General features: G+C 39.4%; 1 protein-coding gene across 2 annotated transcripts in view; it reads left to right on the plus strand.

Moving 5' to 3' along the window:
* The window catches only part of NAPG (NSF attachment protein gamma), a 975,476-nt gene that overhangs the window by 570,112 nt on the left and 386,671 nt on the right, over nucleotides 1-18,693 (plus strand). For both annotated transcript variants that reach the window (XM_044067357.1, XM_044067358.1), the window contains exon 8: nucleotides 9,183-9,253. In XM_044067357.1, coding sequence (XP_043923292.1) covers nucleotides 9,183-9,253 — 71 coding nt within the window. The remainder of the gene's footprint in view (nucleotides 1-9,182; nucleotides 9,254-18,693) is intronic.

Raw genomic sequence — 18,693 nt, forward strand, 5'->3', positions numbered from 1 at the left:
ATGTTTATTTCTGATATTACTAAAATATTCTTATATACATAACCTCCTAGGTCTGGAAGTTTGATCTATATAAAATGCTGAGGATGTACAAACAGCAAGATAAGACCACACAATCCTTCCTATAGTTGACAAATATGTTGATATTGAAAATATGGGGTGTATTTTTGCTAGTAAATTCCTTCATTTGACATATGTGCGTACAAAATGAACAGTGACTACAGGGAAAGCAAGCAACCAATTTAGTGCCATCCAGTGTACCCTGAATCATACTAGAAAAAGATGTGTTATGTTTATAGTGACTGAAATAACCACCCAGAGTTTTACCTCTTCTAAAAGAAAATTGACATATAGTACTCAAAAGATCACTTAGCCATTCATCAGCTAATAAAATATCCCAATGGTGTTGCACCAAATTCATGAAATACTGAGTATTCCTTCCATAACTGGTAATAAATCTAATGTTTTGGCCTGAGTTCCTTTTATTTGTATGGTAGGTTAACAAATCACTTCTCAATAGTTTTTAACCTCATTACTGGTTCGGAAAAGATGCGAAGAAGAAGAATCACGTTCACCAAATCGAGTTGTTAAGCCACTGTCTTGATGTAAAAAAACTCATTTGTGGAACTAAGCAAATCCTCATAAATTGGGATTTTGGGATATTTCAGAAAGTATGCTTTAGATGACAGCTGGAGGTTTGCAATAATGTATTGGAGTGAAAAGGTTTCTGATACACAGAGGTGGCTAAAGTGCCATCCAACTGCCTTTGTAAAGTAACATCAAAAAATGAAATACACTCCATGTCAAAATTGACTGTGAATTGAATACTCCACTTATTTTCATTTAGGTATTGAGCAAATTCCTGCAGGTGTATAACATCTGATTTCCAAATCATCCAGCTGTCATCCAGAAATCGTCTCCAAATGTCTATCATCCAGAAATAGATTATAATGAACTACAAAATGAACTGGCACCTCACCTAAGTGTCATGTTTAATCATGTCCTCACCTCAGGCTTCGTGCCCACTGAGTGGCGCACAGCTACAGTTATCCCACTAGACAAGGGGGGATCCACCTTGGATCCCGGGAACTACCGTCCCATCAGTCTGACGAGCCTGATCTGCAAGGCCATGGAACATATTATCATGGAACTTCTAAACAAAGATATTGGCAACCTTAAAACTCTGGACCCCACCCAATTTGGGCTCGTGAAGGGCCAATCTCTCTCCTGAACCTGATTGACTTCTTTGAATCAGTCTCCAGAGCTGTGGATGAGGGTAAGGCAGTCCACACCGCCTATCTGGACCTCGCCAAGGCCTTTGACACCATCCCCCACTCTGGAATCATAGATAAACTTACTAAGCTGGGCATTAATCCTTGCATCACTCGATGGGTTGCCAACTGGCTTACTGACAGAACTCACACTGTAAAAGTAGCTGACTCCAAATCCATCTCCAGACAAGTGGAGTACCTCAGGGTTCAGTCCTGGGACCTCTCTTGTTTGGCATCTACTTCTCTGAAGTACAGGCCAATACTAAGGGACTCTGGCAAAAAAAGTTCGCTGAAGACTGCAAACTGGGAGCCATTATTGAATCCCCAAATGATGTGGATGCTCTACAAAAGGGCCTTACAGAAACAGATGCTTGGTGCCAGAGCCATGGGCTCAAGCTCAATGCCAAGAAATGTAGTTTTCCCCTTTGGGGAAAAAAACATGTACCCATGAATTACCACATAGGTGGCAGTAGACTAAACACCGAAAGTGTGATAAGAGATTTAGGGACACAGGTGGACAGTGGTTTCACCTTCAATAACCAAATTGCCACAACAGTCGGGAAATCCTTCTATTTGGCACACCTCATCACTAAGGGCTTTTCATCCAGAAAAAAGGAGGTCATTGTCCCACTGTACTCATACCTCATTAGACCCATTATAGAATACAGTGCCCCATTTGGTATGTACCTCTCAAGACATCTGCAACAACTGGAAAGGCCGCAGAAATACCTCACTAAAAGAATCATAGGCGTAAAGCATTTACACTATGCTGACCGCCTTAAAAACTCCAGCTATACTGTGTCACATATATTCTACTCCGAGGCGATCTTTGCTTAACATACAAGGCCATGTCAAACCCAGAGCTGTTGGACATGCTACACTTAAAGAAATTCCAATCCCTCAGAGCCACACGCTAAAGGGATCTAAACCTTGTCATCACAATAAACAAAACATGCTGGAGGGATAGGTTCCTGACCCAGAGACTCCCCAGACTATGGAATAGTCTGCCCATATATGTCAAGCAGAGCACCTCTTTGGCCCTCTTCAAAAGGAACCTTGATGATTGGATGGGAGAAAGGAAATTCACCCCAGGGATCACGTAGTCGCCCTGCTAGACAGGGGTCCAGGGAAGTAAATAGTGTGAGAAGAAATAGCCAGGGAATTGTTATGGCTAGGCTTGTATAGGCCCTAGGGCCGATAGCCTAGTACCAACCTATGAACCTATAATTACCATCATAAATAATCATTTGTTCGAGATATCCCATAAAAAGATCAGCATATTTGGGTGTCATAATCATCTCAGCAGGTAGAGGATAAATTAGCAGAGTCATGGCAATGGGGCAGAAGGTTGGCAGTTGCAAGAGGCCCAAAATTATTTAAAAAAAAAAAAAAAAAAAAAAAAAAAAAAGATAGCTATATTGTACAGACCAAAGTGAGTGTGCCATTATTTTGGAGTTATTATCTGGGTCCAAAGATGCATGACAACATTTTACATTCCTTAAAGACTCAGGGTAGTATGTAAGATGGGCGCAAAGACTATTGCTAAGGCCACTTTGTCATCAGTGTTTTTGGAATCTGGTCAGCAGTAATCAGAAGAAAGTAGGATGGAGCCACTGCAAGACCCAGTTAAACCAATTAAGGGTAGCTCACACCAGATGTGTGCAGTCTTTTCAGCAATAAGTATTCTGCCATCTTATATTTTGAAAGAAAAGCTTTCTAATTCACTGGACAGGTTGGATTGCATAGCCTTCTGGCAATTTGAGAGGCATGACAGTAAGCTGCTGCAAAAATGTCATTACACAAGAATTTTGCCTTCCTAATGTGGTTTCTTATTTGTAGATCACATAAGTCTGACATACAAGATATGTGTTCCAGTCTTCATCTTTGCCTACACAATTTGTGCAACTTCTGTTTGTACGAACAATTGAGAGTTAATTATCTACAAGAAGACATTTGTATATTGGTACAGTGGCATGCCAACACTAGTGTTATCTTCTCTAGGGTTCTAACTAATGTAGAAACCTGATGAGTTTTTAGATGTGAAGTGGAGGGCTGCAGTTATTGATTAAAATTTGGGACAGTCTACTGGCACTGCATGCTTATAGGAAGAGACCTGTGCATTTTCATGAACTTTCTGCACTCCAGAAATTGTTAGAAGCTTGGATCTGGGGACATAAAAATAAAATGTCATAGATTTCTTTAATGGTCATACACAGTAAAATTCTTTTAAACACATGCCACTGTTATCTATATGACGTCTTTATAAAACACATTTGGCAACAATAAAAGCATGTGACTTTACTAATTTTCCTTTCAGAATGGGCGACCTGTACATCTCCACTCTGAATGGAGAAAGAACATTCTCCAGCAAGTTGTTAATGTACAGGAAATGCCCTCTGAAAAAAGAGAATGCTGCTCTCACTGTAACAAAGCTAATGACTGCCATTATTTTATGCTCGCTAAGCAGCGCTTTTGCGGTTTAGTGTAGAATTAAAGCAACCAAAAATAAAAAAAAAATATGAAAGAAACGAAGAAAAGTGCGCCTTTTTATGCCAATGTGTGTGGGTATATGTGCATGAAAGTGAGTGCGAGATCGCTCGAGCGATTATTTTACACTCGCTAAGCAGTGCTTTTGCTGTTTGAGTGTAAAATTAAAACAAATTGATAATTAAAGAAAATAGAAATGTTTGCGTGTGTGTGTGCATGAGTATGATTGTTTCTGTGTGTGTGTGTGTGTGTGTGTGTGTGTGTGTGTGTGTGTGTGTGTGTGTGTATGGGTGCTTGCTTGCATGAAAGTGTGTGTGTGTGTGTGATTGAGCAGTGGATGCAACTCATTTAAATTAAGAGGTATCCATACCTCTCAACATCTTAGCTCAAGAAATCTGGATAAAGCCTAAAATAATGGGGGGGGGACTCAAAAATATGGACAGAGTTTAAATATTGCTCTTGCAAAATTAGAAAGTTGCTATAATAGGATTTACGTTAACATGAATTTTCTGGAGGATATGAAGTCCATACCTCTCACCTCAGGCACACCCCTGATCTTGACTCAAATTCTAGCTGTGCCTCCATTAATCCCCTTAAAACCTGGTGTCTTTTGCAGAAACATTGGTAAATTACATGCAATAAACAGTGACAATAGAGTTATGCACTTTTTACTGCAGAAAATGTATATTAATTCATATCCTCTTATACTGCGGTGGTGGTGCTGCGGTAGCGTTGTCGCCTCACAGTAAGACGCTGACCGGTTCGACTCTCAGCTAGAGCGCCTTCTGTGTGGAGACATGCGTGAATGGGCTGGCAACTCCGCACGTAAAAATCAACTGCCAATCATTAGCTGACCGGAGTTCCGCTGTGGCGACCCCTAACCGGGAAAAGCCGAAAGACACAACAAATTCATATCCTCTTATACTGTCACTGTGTCAAGTTAAAGAATATCCAAGAATTGATATTTTAAGAGTCCCTGATTACTTCTGGATTTGTCCCTGATTTTGCTGAGATTTTCGCCTCATTACTTGAGAATTATGATATAACTCAGCGTTCCTTGACTTCAACCCCAAAGATTTGGCAACATGTACTATAGCAAGTTTAAAACAGTAGGCTGAGGAACTATTTTACATCAAAAATGTAGAGAATTTGTATATAGTAATTTAAAAAACAAATACAAAACAATTTAACTGATAGCCCTTTCCATTCTCTAAGTGCAGTAATGCCTTCCAGGGTGTGTGTTATTGTGTAAATAATCCCCTTCCAGAGGTGTAGAGGTCCTTTGCCTGCAGCGTTGGGTCTCAGAACACCCCTGGGCAGGCATTATTTGCACAGTAACATACACCCTGTCAAGCATTATTGTTGTGTATCGTTAACACATGCACCTCCCTTATCAGCTTTTTGTTGCTTCATATTTTAGTGTCATTACCCAATCCAGTTTAAAGGCACGTCTTTGCTTGGAAGTTTTAAAGTCTCTTTCCAAGTGTGTTTGTCAGCACCTATCTAATATCTAAATGATAAATTTACAAAATCTTCTAAAGTTGGGTATAAAGTTGCTATGAATGAACAGTTTTCCTAAATAATCATTTTTTATTGCTTTGATCAGAAGAAAAAAATTTAAAATTGAGCATAACGACTTCAAAAATGTGTTGACAGTATAAATTATAAATTTTACTGTTAATCATACGCAGTTTTTGCTTGTTCATATAATCAAAATTCTGCTGCTGTAAGCCAACTAGTATTTTTCTTTGCTTTTTTCTGTACTAATGTACTAGTTGCTGTAATTTTTAATGGTTTCTAATATATGACACTGCTAAAAATGGGATTTGTCTCATACTCTCTTAGTCTGTAAAATTAAATAAATACATCCAAAAATCTGAAATTGAGCTTATGACTTCAAAATGTGTTGACAGTGTAAATTGTAAATGTTAATCATACAAGGTTTTTATAAAATACTTGTTTATATACAGTGGCTATAAAAAGTGTACACACCCTGTTAAAATGCCAGGTTTTTGTGATATAAAAAATGACCATAATAAATCATTTCAAAACTTTTTCCACCTTTAATGTGACCTATAACCTGCACAATTCAATTGCAAAACAAATAAATCTGTTGGGGGAAAAAATATAAAAAATAAAAAAAATACAATAAGCTGGTTGCATAAGTGTTGCACACCCTTAAACTAATACTTTGTTGAAGCAGCTTTTGATTTAATTACAGCATTCAGTCTTCTTGGGCATGGCACATCTTGACTTGGCAATATTTGCCCACTCTTCCTTGCAGAAGCACTCCAAGTCTGTTAGATTGCAAGGACATCTCTTGTGCACAGCCCTCTTCAGGCCACCCCACCGATTTTCTGTTGGATTTAGGTCTGGGCTCTGGCTGGGCCATTCCAAAACTTTAATTTTCTTCTGGTGAAGCCATTCTTTTCTTGATTTGGATGTATCCTTTGGGCCATTGTCGATTTGAAAGGTGAAATTCCTCTTCATCTTCAGCTTCCTAGCAGACGCCTGAAGGTTTTGGGCCAAAAGTGACTGGTATTTGAAACTGTTAATAATTCTCTCCACCTTGACTCAAGCCCCAGTTCCAGCTGAAGAAAATCAACCCCAAACCATGATACTGCCACCACCATGCTTCACCATGGGAATGGTATTCTTTTGGTGATGCGGTGTTGTTTTTGCACCAAACGTACCTTTTGGAATTGTGGCCAAAAGGTTCAACTTTGGTCTCATCAGACCATAAAACATTTTCCCGCATGCTTTTGGGAGACTTGATGCATTGTTTTGCAAATTTTAGCCGGGTCTGGATGTTTTTCTGTGTAAGAAAAAGCTTCCATCTTGCAACTCTACCACATAGTCCAGACATATAGAGAATATGGGAGATTGTTGTCACATGTAGTACATAAACCAGTACTTACCAGAAATTCCTGCAGCTCCTTCAATGTTGCTGTAGGTCTCTTGGTAGCCTCCCTGACCAGTTTTCGTCTTGCCTTTTTATCAAGTTTGGAGGAACGTTCAGTTCTTTGCAACGTCACTGTTGTCCCATGTTTTCTCTACTTTTTGATGACTGTCTTCACTGAGTTCCATGGTATATCCAACGCTGTGGAAATTTTTTTGTGCCATTCTCCTGACTGATAACAATGAGATCCCTTTGATGCTTTGTAAGCTCTCTGCAAACCATGACTTTTGCTGTAGCAGACAACTGAGTAAATGTCAGGAAAATCCTACTAGGAGAGCTGAACTTTATTTGGGGTTAATCAGAGTCCCTTTAATTGATGGTAGGTTTGTACCCAAGAAGACTGAATGCTGTAATTAAATCAAAAGATGCTGCAACAAATTATTAGTTTAAAGGTGTGCACACTTATGCAACTAGGTTATTGTACATTTTTTTTTTTAATATATTTTTTTCCCTTAACAGATTTGTTTTTCAATTGAATTGTACAAGTTATAGGTCAAATTGAAGGTGGGAAAAGTTTTGAAATGATTTATTGTGGTCTCATTTTTTATATCACAAAAACCTGGCATTTTAACTGGGTGTATACACTTTTTATATCCACTGCAAGCAACATTTTGGTGTTGTGGTCTAATTTTTTTATATCACAAAAACCTGGCATTTTAACAGGGGTGTATACACTTTTTATATCCACTGCAAGCAACATTTTGGTGTTGTGGTCTCATTTTTTTATATCACAAAAACGTGGCATTTTAACAGGGGTGTATACACTTTTTATATCCACTGCAAGCAACATTTTGGTGTTGTAAGACAACTGTTTTTTTCATTGCCTTTTTCCTGTACTAATCGCTGTACCTTTTTAATATTTTCTAATTTATGGATTTTTTTGTTGCTAAAAATGGGTTTTGCCTCATACTTTCCCAATTGGTAGAAATAAATAGACCCAAAAATCTAAAATTGAATATATAGCTTCAAAAATATGTTGACAGTGTAAATTTTAAATGTTTCTGTTAATCATACACAGTTTTTATAAAATACTTGTTTATGTAAGCAACACGTTGCTGTTGTAAGCCAACAATGTTTTTCTTTGTTTTTTCTGTACTAATGCACTGTCTGCTGTAATTCTTTTAATGTTTTCTAATATATGGAGTTTTGACGTTACTAAAAATGGGTTTGGTCTTGTACTGTCCTAGTTGGTAATGCATCTGTTTATTCTGCACTTGAAACAGAGTGGGAAGTTGTTTGGAGACTAGTACAGTGTGACAAAACATGGTAGCTGGCAGACCATCACCATGGGGATAGTCTGAATAAATTAGTGTGCTTTCCATGGAAGATCGTCTTAGTTGTTTATTAACCAATTAAGGTAACTGGTGTGGCTGGTGGCTGCTTTTCAGTCACAGCTGAAGATTACAGTTGAGTGGTATTATTCAGATCATGAAAGGAATTGTATGGTTTACGGTGGAATTTCTATTTAGTTTTGCAGCAGCAAAGAATATAAGAATACCTTTTTAGACTGAGTATGGGGTTACATTAAGGAGGGCGATGGTAAGGATACAGCTCATGGAGGGTGTGCTGTATAGGTGTAACCATCTGCCACAGTAGGCAATGAACGGAAGAAATAATGGAAAAAGTATGTAAGAAGGCAAATTCTAACGGGGGAGCTTCAGCAAGAGCAAGCTAATCTCATAATCTAGCGAACTTAAACTTTATCTGCAGTCAGTCTTCTGCCCTGTTTTAGTGTGTAAAAAACATGAAGTAGAAATGTTCATAGTAGTCATTGAAAAAAACAGCATATTCATTCAGGCCTGCCAGCACTCTTTTACTGAGGTGTGAAATTTCTTTGTGTTGACAGTCTGGAGAGCAACTGCCTGTAGCCTGACTCATAGTAAAATTTAAACATGAAAGCCATCTTTTTTTTAAATTGAAATAAAAAGCAGATGTTTGCCTTACTTTTTCAGTTTAACTAATTTTTCACATTCAGGTTGTTTATTTGCAGTACTGAAGACTGCTGATTCCATGCCAAGATTTAATTATGTTGTAACAGTAGTTGTTTATGCTGTCTGCCTATGATGAACTGTAGATTTGATGAGACAAGGTTTTCCATACAAGTAGCACTGCACAGTAAGACTGGAGCACAGCATGATCAGTGCTCTGGATGTGAATAAATTATCTGCTTCTTTCTAGAAGGCTGGGATATGGGGCATCTAAGTACAACTCCTGTAGGAGGTTGGGAAGTTTTAGCTCAAGGAGAGCATCATGGTGGAAGAGTACAAAAGAATTATCTACAGTAGAGGTACTTGAAGGTGCACACACATAATTTGCATAGACAGCATTACGCCTCCTTTATGGGACGAAGAGAGTGGAATAGTAGGCTGTAAATCTAACATTACAGGTAGAGAGGAAGCACCAGGGTGTGACAGAAGAGCATTAAAATATATAAGTAAACAATTTTTGTTCTTCTTTTAATCCTGCAGAATGAGGATCGTTTACGTCAGTCAGTTGAGCTGCAGGGGAAAGCATCACGCCTTCTTGTCCGAGCACGCAGGTAAAGCCTGAAATGCTTATCATGTTTTTGTACAACTCCTTTAAATATTTGTTGTTTTTTTGAAATTTTTCTGTTTTAAGTGTGTCTTACCTTTGATAAAGTTGATATTGTTTATGTTGCTTCTGCAGTACTGTTTATATCTGAAAGAGCTATACCCTTTAACTGATAAACATTAACATTTCTTTCTTTATTTTTTCTACAGCCATTTTTATATAGTATATGCTTCTTTTTAGAATGCTTCCAAAGAAACATCATACAACTGTTGTATTACAGTGTAGGTACTGGCTGTGTGGTGCAGGGATTTTGACCTTTGCTAAGACTTAGATTACTGGGGTTCCATTATGGCCTCAGTGCCAAGGAGGGATGTGAGTGAACTGCTGTCATGAACTATGTCCATAACTTATGGAAAAGGGCACACATTACCCCCTTACGTATAGGAGTTAATTCCACTGACATTACAAATTTCCATCCCATAGCCATACTGTCTCCCCTCACTAAAATCATTTAAATATGTATTCATCAACAATTTATCCAGTATGTCTTACAAAATAAGCTAATCACCAGTATGCAGCATGGATTTTGGCCAGACCACAGCACCTCACCTCTACTGCATTACTATCATTAACGGACACTGTCAATAAAGCTTGCAACTCTAAACTTGTACCTGCAGTATTTCTGGATCTTTCAAAAGCAATTGACATGGACTCTCCCAGTAAACTTCTCAATCAGCTTTCCGCCCAAAGTCTAGCTTTTCCATCTATTCAGTGGTTCTCTGACTACGTTGCGAACAGGCAACAAGCTGTAAAATGGCAAGGATCCATCTCTGCATACCTTCCCTATTCCACAGGAGTTCCACAAGGATCCATCCTTGGCCGTCTACTTTTCAGTATCTTTGTCAATAAGCTACATTCATCTTCTTGTGAAGGCACCTTGATTCAGTATGCAGATAACTCTACCATTATCTGCTCTTCAAACACCTTAACTCACCTCCAATAAATCCTTTAACAAGCTGTCATCTCCATTGAAACCTGGCTTACAAGAGCACAGCTAATACTCACCCCTCAAAAAAACAAACTCCTCCTGTTTACCCCCAAAACTCACACCTCTAACACAGCATCTTTCAAAATCTTTTCAGCAAATGGCACTGAAATTAAATTAGTCCACCATACCAAACTATTAGGAGTTATAATAAATGATCTTAAATTTGACCTCCACATCCAAAGCAGTATCAAGAAAAAACATCAAAAACTAGGCTATATAGAAACAAACATTTTCTGAGCACACCCACAAAAATTACTCTAGCCAAAACTTAGCAACTGCCCCTACTCTATGGAGCACAAATTCTAACTACTTTACAGTTCTCCATAAAAAAAAAACTTGAAAGCTGCTATAACAAAATTGCCAAGTTTACTACTAATTAATCTTCCTTTACCCATCACTGTAAAGCTCTGCATACCCTTAGCTGGCTGGAACTCCCCCTTCACCGTTTCTGCATTCAGTTTATAATAATACATACAAATCATACACAAACCATTAGCCTGCCCAGCTCTCTTACCCCTTTAAACAGCATATATTTTCCAAAAAGAAGTCTTAGATCGGAAGACAAACAGCTTCTCACCATAAAGAAACCGAATAAATCCCCTGGACAAAGCCTGTACTTGAAATCAGTAGCAGAAAAACTGGAACTCGTTACCTCTAACCACAGAACTATTTCTAACCTACCCACTTTTAAATGTTCCCTAAAAGAATACCATACAAAATCTTGGACCTGCTTATGTGCCAATCCTGGATGGACTTGTTCACTATACTTCACCCACCTCCTTCAACCGATATCACATTTCACAACCCTCCAACCTCCTACTCCACTCCTCTTCTGTTTTCCCACTACCTTACCTTATTCACTTCATCTCTGCAGACCTTTCCTCTTCCTCTTTTTCTTTCCTCCCTATTCACCTAAGCAACCTAAAGATACCCTACCGTGCACTCTTATAATCTGCTTCTCTCCATCCTTCTTCCTTCTGTAACCATAATACATCTTGGCAGTACAATCACTTAGTTTCACCTCACTGTCTGTAGTCATGTAATCTCTGATATATCTTTAAATATCTTATTAGAATCTTCTGATTTATCACATACTAATCTATGTAACAAATAATATGAATATTGAGTTTTTCCTCGCATATTCTCTTCAACTCATATTGTTTTTCGTTGCACTCTACTCTGAAACATGTTCTATGTTTTTCTCATTACATTTTTTCACTCTTATGTTTTGTAATGTAAGATGATACATTGCGATTTAAAATATTTGTACTTGATGTTTTGTAATGTAACATGATACTTTGTGATTGAAAATATCTGTACTTGATTTTTGAAATATTTTGACTGTGGAGCTTTTTTCCCAGGGCCTCCTCTGAAATGGATGCTTCTGGTCCAGTCAGACTTTCCCAGTAAACAATTATTAAATAAATACATAAATACATTTGTATATTCCTGAGGAAGTTTGTTTTCAGAGATCCTTACTTGGAGAAGGCCCAGGATCCCAATTCTTGCAATTTGGGAGTCTGGGAGAATAAACTCACACAAGAGTATGCAGTTACTACAGCTGAAAATATTGGGTGCATAGCAGTAGCAGTGCACACTTGTAGATCCAGCACAGCAGGCATTGCAGTAGGATTTCTGACAAATAAGGGGATGCTAGGAGCATGCAAATGATGATGAGCTCTGGGTGGAATAAGTACAATTAGGACTAGTGGATCTGAAATGAGGTCTGCCCTCATCAACCTTTATGAGGCAGGCAGGACTTTGAACAGCTCTGGGTCTGAAATGTTCATAGTCTGCTGCTGCCTCCCCCTTTACCCATAATACTGCAAACAAGCATCCTCACTAAATCTCTTCTGCTGTGTCAAATGCTCACGTCAGAGAAGATGAGCTCAGGATACTCTTCACTTTCTCTGTCTTAATGAGTTTTATTTATTTATTTTTTCTATTTTTGATATTTCTTTTATCTTGTTTTGTCACTTTCTAACTGGTAATTTTAAGGTTAATATGATTTCTTTCATCCACTATCACGAGGCATATTGCTATGCCTTAACAATTTTGCTATTGCTCTATTGTTTGACTGTTAAATATTTTTAAACATTCTTTTTGCTCTTTGATTAAAAAAGGAGTTTCAGTTTGTTTGCAGTTCTTCAGTCTTGTTGACTTTACTGTTTTTGCTAGTACATGCAGAGTTCCTGTAAGCTTTCAGCTTACTATAGAACTCTTGCATATTTTCACTGTTTTAGTCTGGTTTCTTTGTTTTTGTTTCAGTAACTGGAAAATTGTACCATCCCATCTCATTACAGAGGTGCATTGTGTGCCTTTTGTTTGGGTATCATTTTGAGGAAGATTGTGAGATTTGTGGATCTTTCATATCAGGTACAGTAAACGACAGAAGAAATAAATTGCTGTTGCTGGAAAATTACAGTGAAAGCTCAATCCCATCTGCAGATGGAGCTTTGATTTCAGCACACTTTTTGAATCCATCTTCTCCTGTCAGAAGTGCTGAGCCCAGAGCTGAACAGCCTAAGTATAGGAACAGGCACACCAGAACACATATGCTGAACAAACCCGAAAGAGCTCCAAAAGATCATGCATTTCAACTTGGAGAGTCTTCTTGTCCTAGCGCAAGGAAACTGAGGACTGAATAACCTTTCTTCCCTTTCAGTGATTCATTAGCTTCTAGTCAACATTGTTTCACAATCATCACCTAATATTCTGGAAGTGTAAATGTGTCCTCTTTATCTGATGTTGAGCTAAGAAAGTTTTTGTTTCCTCCGGCTCCTGAGCTGTGTAACTGCATCTGTGGTACTGGTTATTGTGGAGATTTTTTTTCTCAAAGTTTAGCAAATTTGTCTCAAGCCCTTCCCCATCTGGTTCACAAGTGGACAGAGAACCTTCATCTTTACTGAGCTCTTCTTCTCTTTCTAGGTTCTCATTCTGGCTTCAGTTCCAATGAGGATGAATGTCATCTCACAGGTGCTTATCTTGATATTCTTGTCAGTGTCACTGTTAGCTGTCATCCCATTCTCTGGCTTGAAGCCATTGGGGGTTAGAACCTTTGACACTGACATAGCTGCCAGAACCAACTGCTTCTCTGTGCTTATGCCATTGATGTTGAGTGAGCCGTGACCTGGGGCTTGGGGCCTACTCCCTTCAGGATCACTGCTAATGTTGCTAAGGCCATTCATCCAGCCTTTATTTATTTATTTATTTATTTTTTTATTTATTCTTTGTTGACAGGGTTAGTTCCACTAGGCTAGTAGCCTTTTTTCAGGGAGACCTGAGGTGGTATTTATACTACTTGGGAAATTTGGCCAAGGCATCATGAATTTCCCCCACTCTTTTCTTTTGTGTCAGTGCCCCCCACTGTCAGCTGTGTGGTCAGTGTGTGTCTTGACATCTGTACTCATGGTCCGGCAAAGTACTGATGTTGCAGCCAATATGTTGCATTTGCCTCATTTTGTTGCCTGTACAAAATCCTGCCTCCTCCAGAGACCGGAATTTGTCTCATACATTTGGTCCTCATCCTCTTTGATCAGGATTCAGGGGTCTTAGTGTCTCTTCAGACTAGCCAATGTGTATCTTGTAGTGCATTCTTCCTTCCTGCCTTTGGATCCTTCTCCTCTGAGATGCACTGGAAAAGCATTTGGATTCTCCTCAGAAAATTATTTGACAAATATTGACAAGGGTGTTGATTTTTCCAGTGTTTTCCCCTGAGATGATCCCAAGTTCAGAGAGATTTTGGAAGTGATAAGGCAGAAAGAATAACAACTTGCTGACCCCCCCCCACCTCTCCTAAGATCATCTTGCAGAAGGCCTTGTACACCTTCAGCATACTTTCTGGTTGGTTCCCCCTCCCACTCAAGATAGTGATTATCCTGATAATGAGAATAATGTTGGAGAACAGTGATGTTGTGCCACATCTTCTAGAGAAGTCAGGCATAATTATTTGGCCTTCCAAACACCAGATAAGCTTTGTAGAGAGAGACCCGTAACTTGAATTAATTGTTGCAGGTGGAGCCCTTAGAAAGGATCCAACCTGTCAGAGTTCAGTTGTCGGTACCCTGGACAAGGGGCCCCAGGCAGTCAGATTCAAGAAGCATCCTTCATTTTTACTTGAGAGCTATGATGTTACTTGTCTCATATGCTTGGCTTCCAGGTAGAGCTGGATGATGAGATGAGCCTGTCACTAGAAGGGTTGTTTGAGGGAGATTTGAAGTTTAATTTGCAGTCTCGGGTGTTAGCCATGTTCTGCATTTCCATTTTCACTCTGTACTCAGCCCATTATTATGCAGATGGTGTAGAAAGGGCTCTCTGCCACCATACTTCCTGTAACTTATGGACTTTGCTAAGGGCATGAAGATATTTTTTATTGTCCATTTCAGTGGTAGACACTTTTTGGTCCAGCAGTTAAAGCTAAATTCAAGAGGCTGAAACAAGAAAACATGACTCTTGACTTATTGAAACTCTAATATCCATTGTCCAGCCACCACCTCTTGTTTTGGTATGGAGAACTGAAGAAGTACACCAGAGGATTTGGAAGCAACTACTGTGGTCACAGAACAATTCCAGTACTCGGCACACAGCCTTGGCTGAATGGTCCATTTCTTGGAGGGCATCCAAGTAATCATTGAGGCTTTGCCCAGCTGCTCTACTGTAAACACATTTGGGTTGTTTGTATCTTTACTTTCCTGTTTGTTGGACCATCGCACTGGGCAGGTGTTCCACACCCCTCCGCAGCCCCCACTTGTTCCCTTTCCCTGACATCCCACAACAAAAGAGTTTGGCAAATACAGAGGTGTTTAACCTCCTACAAAAATTAATCATCCAAGAAGTCCCATCATAGCAAATTATATCTAGCCATTATTCCATATACTTTCTAGTACCCTAGAAGACCAAATTCCTCAAGTCCAAAACCAATATGAGTTGCATAAATCCATTTTTCTCAATAGAGTCATTCTGTGTGGGCACAGTGCAGTCCGTCCTTCCCACTGGATCAACTCTTTGGATCTCCAGAATACCTATCCACAAACCAAGGTCACCAAGGAGTCCAGGAGGTTTTTTTTACTACCTTATCTTCTGGAGAAGCTTGCATGTTTGAAGCTTGTCAGAATCCTTCTCAGTCATTCATTTGACATGCCTGTCCTGGACCTTCACTCTGCTTATCAAACTGCTGGGTCACTTCAGTATCACTGATGGCCAGGAATCCTTACCCAAATGGGATAGTCCATACTTAACTTTGTCCACAGACCAAACATGAAAGACTAAAAAAAGTAATGGTCGTGTTTTTTTTTTTTCTCACCATATGGGAAACTGTAAAGAAATTAGATAATCTTGTTGCTCCATTAACAGCCATTGTGGACTAGTTGACAATTTTTGACATCTGCTTGAGCGAACCCTCCGTTAAACTTAATATAACAGATGTTTTCATAATTTAATCAGGGAGACGAGCCTTTATCCTTAAAGATTTGTAAGACCCTTCTTAGTAGCACCTTTCTCTTATTTCCTTCAAAGATCCCCCACCCCCAGTAGATTAATATTTTGTGTTATAAAATTGATCCTCCACTGAAACAGCTGCTTAACAGATTAAAAGTATGCTTCTTGGAAGACTGTCTTTTTGTTTGTCATCACTTCTGCCAGAAGGGTATTTGAACTCCAGAATTTCAGTCAATGCTTATTTTTTCATGAAGCTAGAAGGTCCATGTCAACTAATCTGTCTTATGTGCCAAAGGTAGCTGCTGAAAGTAATCTGGGCCAGTGCATTTATCTGTCTGTTTGCTTAAAACTATTCAAACATAGGTGGCTTTTGACATTGCTTAAAACTATTCAAACATAGTTGGCTTTTGACATAGTTTCATAGTTTAGTACTAGGCTATCTGCCCTGGGGCATTTGTAAGCCTAGCCATAGTGATGTGGCTTTTGCCACCCCATGAAATGGTACAAAAATGTACAGAATAAATTTAGAATACTGAGCCTCTGTCTAGTAGTGACACAATGAAGGTCCCCTTATATAATAGAATTAGTTTACTGTGCCCCTGTCTAGCAGTGACACAGATGTGACCCCTGGGGTAAACTTACGATCTCCATTGAAACTTACGATCTACATTGTCTGTATATTCTGAGGGTCAAAGATCACAAACCAGGACCCACACTGACAATGTTTTATTTGGTCTATGAGATGCCAGAACTTCATTCCAGCCGCCCACGGGATGAGGTGAAGACACTAGAGTTCTTCACAAGCCAGAAGGTTATGCAGTTGGAGGATGCCAAGCTCAGGAACTAAAAGGAGGGCATTGCATATATTCTTAGATGGGATAAGGAGGCATTTCCTCGGGATACCATGCGTCATCAAAAGCATTCGCCTACAAACTCATCCATGAGGCAGCCTAATGTTCCTCCTAAGTCTCAAGGTTCCCCTTAGCTAGCTGGGAATTAACCTCCCAACCACTGTCACCTTACAAAGAGAATCATTGCCCCCCAAGAGCAGCCTTACAGGAAGGGTGTGTACAAGAGTACCAACACTGGGCTTCTCATATTAACTCATTTTAAGCTTGGTTGTACTCATCTGGGTTACTCGGAGTGATTATTTCCTCATCTAAAGACTTAGTGGTTAAACTCAGGATCAGATAATCTACTCGTGTGTCCCCTTCCCAATGTAGAAAAGAGTTTCAACAATCTTTTTTTGCCATATTAGCCAATAAAGATGGCTTAGATGTTGGACATGCATGTACCGTGCTGCGTCTGATCATCTGATGGGACCTGCCCTTGTGTGTGGCAGCACATTGTTAAATAACATTTTGTTGTCCATATTAAATGCTTCTTGTTATTAGGCACTGACTCTGGTGTGTGCTGCCTTAAATGTTGAAGCACTTCCTGTTAGCAGATCTGTCTTATTTGCTGCATGCTTGTTTCTTCCTAAACTTGGTGGGCCCAGGCCCCCTGGTTATAGCTTGGTATATACAGGGATGTGTTGTTTCCACTTCTTTCCTTCCAGAAGGGAGATCCTGTGGATTCTAAGATTCTTGTACTACAGACAGGTGTGAATAAGACCTTCCCTCCCTGTAGCTGCCCTCCAGGTGATTCCCCCTCCCTTTGCATAAATATTCGGGTTCATGAAATCCCAATAGACTGGCCTGTTTCCCCCTCTACAGAAATATTTAAACCAGTATGTAGGAAAGAAAGATGAGGAGCCTTAGATTGTTTCCCCTTTCCCCACACAACCTGTCATTGAGAATACCACTTTGCAGTTTGAATCCATCAGTTAAGCTTCCTTGCTTCTAAGAAGACCGATTCTTTCTCTCTACCTTTGACAGCAGAGTAGATTGACATCTGTACTAAGCATATCAAGGTAGCTTCTTAGGTGATATCGTTAGTTCAGCATAGGTTCTGGAGTTGAAACTTTTCTGTCATGCAGCTCAAGAGGTAGCCTAGAGCTTTGGAAAGTATTAGCAGGAATGCATTTCTTATACCATTAGGAATGTTGACATTACCTTGGCCTATTTGTCCTTTTTCCAATCCTCCCTTGTAAATCAGGCTGTACAGCCTTTGGTATTCCTGGATTTTGAAATGAAGATGGTCTGAAAAAGGCAGTTAAATAATTGCTTCCACACTGTACCTGTTGCAGTTTGGCCTTTGCTGTTACTGTGGATAGGAAAGCAGGCTAAGATATATACTTGCAGCAGTCATGTCTTGAGTTGTCTTCCTTAAGAATGCATTGAAGCAGGCCATTCTAGATGTCCTGTTTTTGGCCTGCCTCCCAGGATACGATTGTCTCAGACATGCATTTGTACCAGTCATTGTGTCTCAGGCTCTCCTCCTTCAAAGATGAGTTGAAGTAAGCCATTCTTGATAACTCTAGGATTGGGTCCTCTTTGGGCAAACCTCCCAAGAACCTGATCATAGACTTTAAAAACAAAGAAAGAGACATTGAATACAGTAGATCTCTTTGCTGATAGCTTCCCCTGTCTTCTAAGCATACCATTACATCAAGAAGGAAGAATTCCCCATCGAATGAGTAGACCGCAAAAGTCTTGGGCTTTGCCTTCCTTGGCTTTTCTCACAAAGTGCCCTAGGAGGGTACCTCAGTTGGTACAGTCATTGCTCTTAGGGATACTCAATAGGAGGGTAGTTCTCAGAGTTTGCTGTGACTTGGAGAGCTATTGCTACAAACCAGTGGGCTTTAGATGTGGTCACAGATTGCTGCATCTTAGAAGTGTTAGGTTCTCCACAAGAATGACTTCTACCTTGGTACTTGTGATATTTACAGAGCTGTAGATCCTGTTCTGCCTTTGAAAAATGGTAAATATACTGCTCCTAACTTTTCATCTTTTCTAAAAGGCATCTTTTCCACTCAATGTGGACCTCAGTAGCTTCAGTAAGTACATCTAGTTAAATTAGGT

The sequence above is a fragment of the Protopterus annectens genome, chromosome 3.part1, assembly GCF_019279795.1.
Source record: "Protopterus annectens isolate FY-2018-M chromosome 3.part1, PAN1.0, whole genome shotgun sequence".
NCBI lineage: Eukaryota > Metazoa > Chordata > Ceratodontiformes > Protopteridae > Protopterus > Protopterus annectens.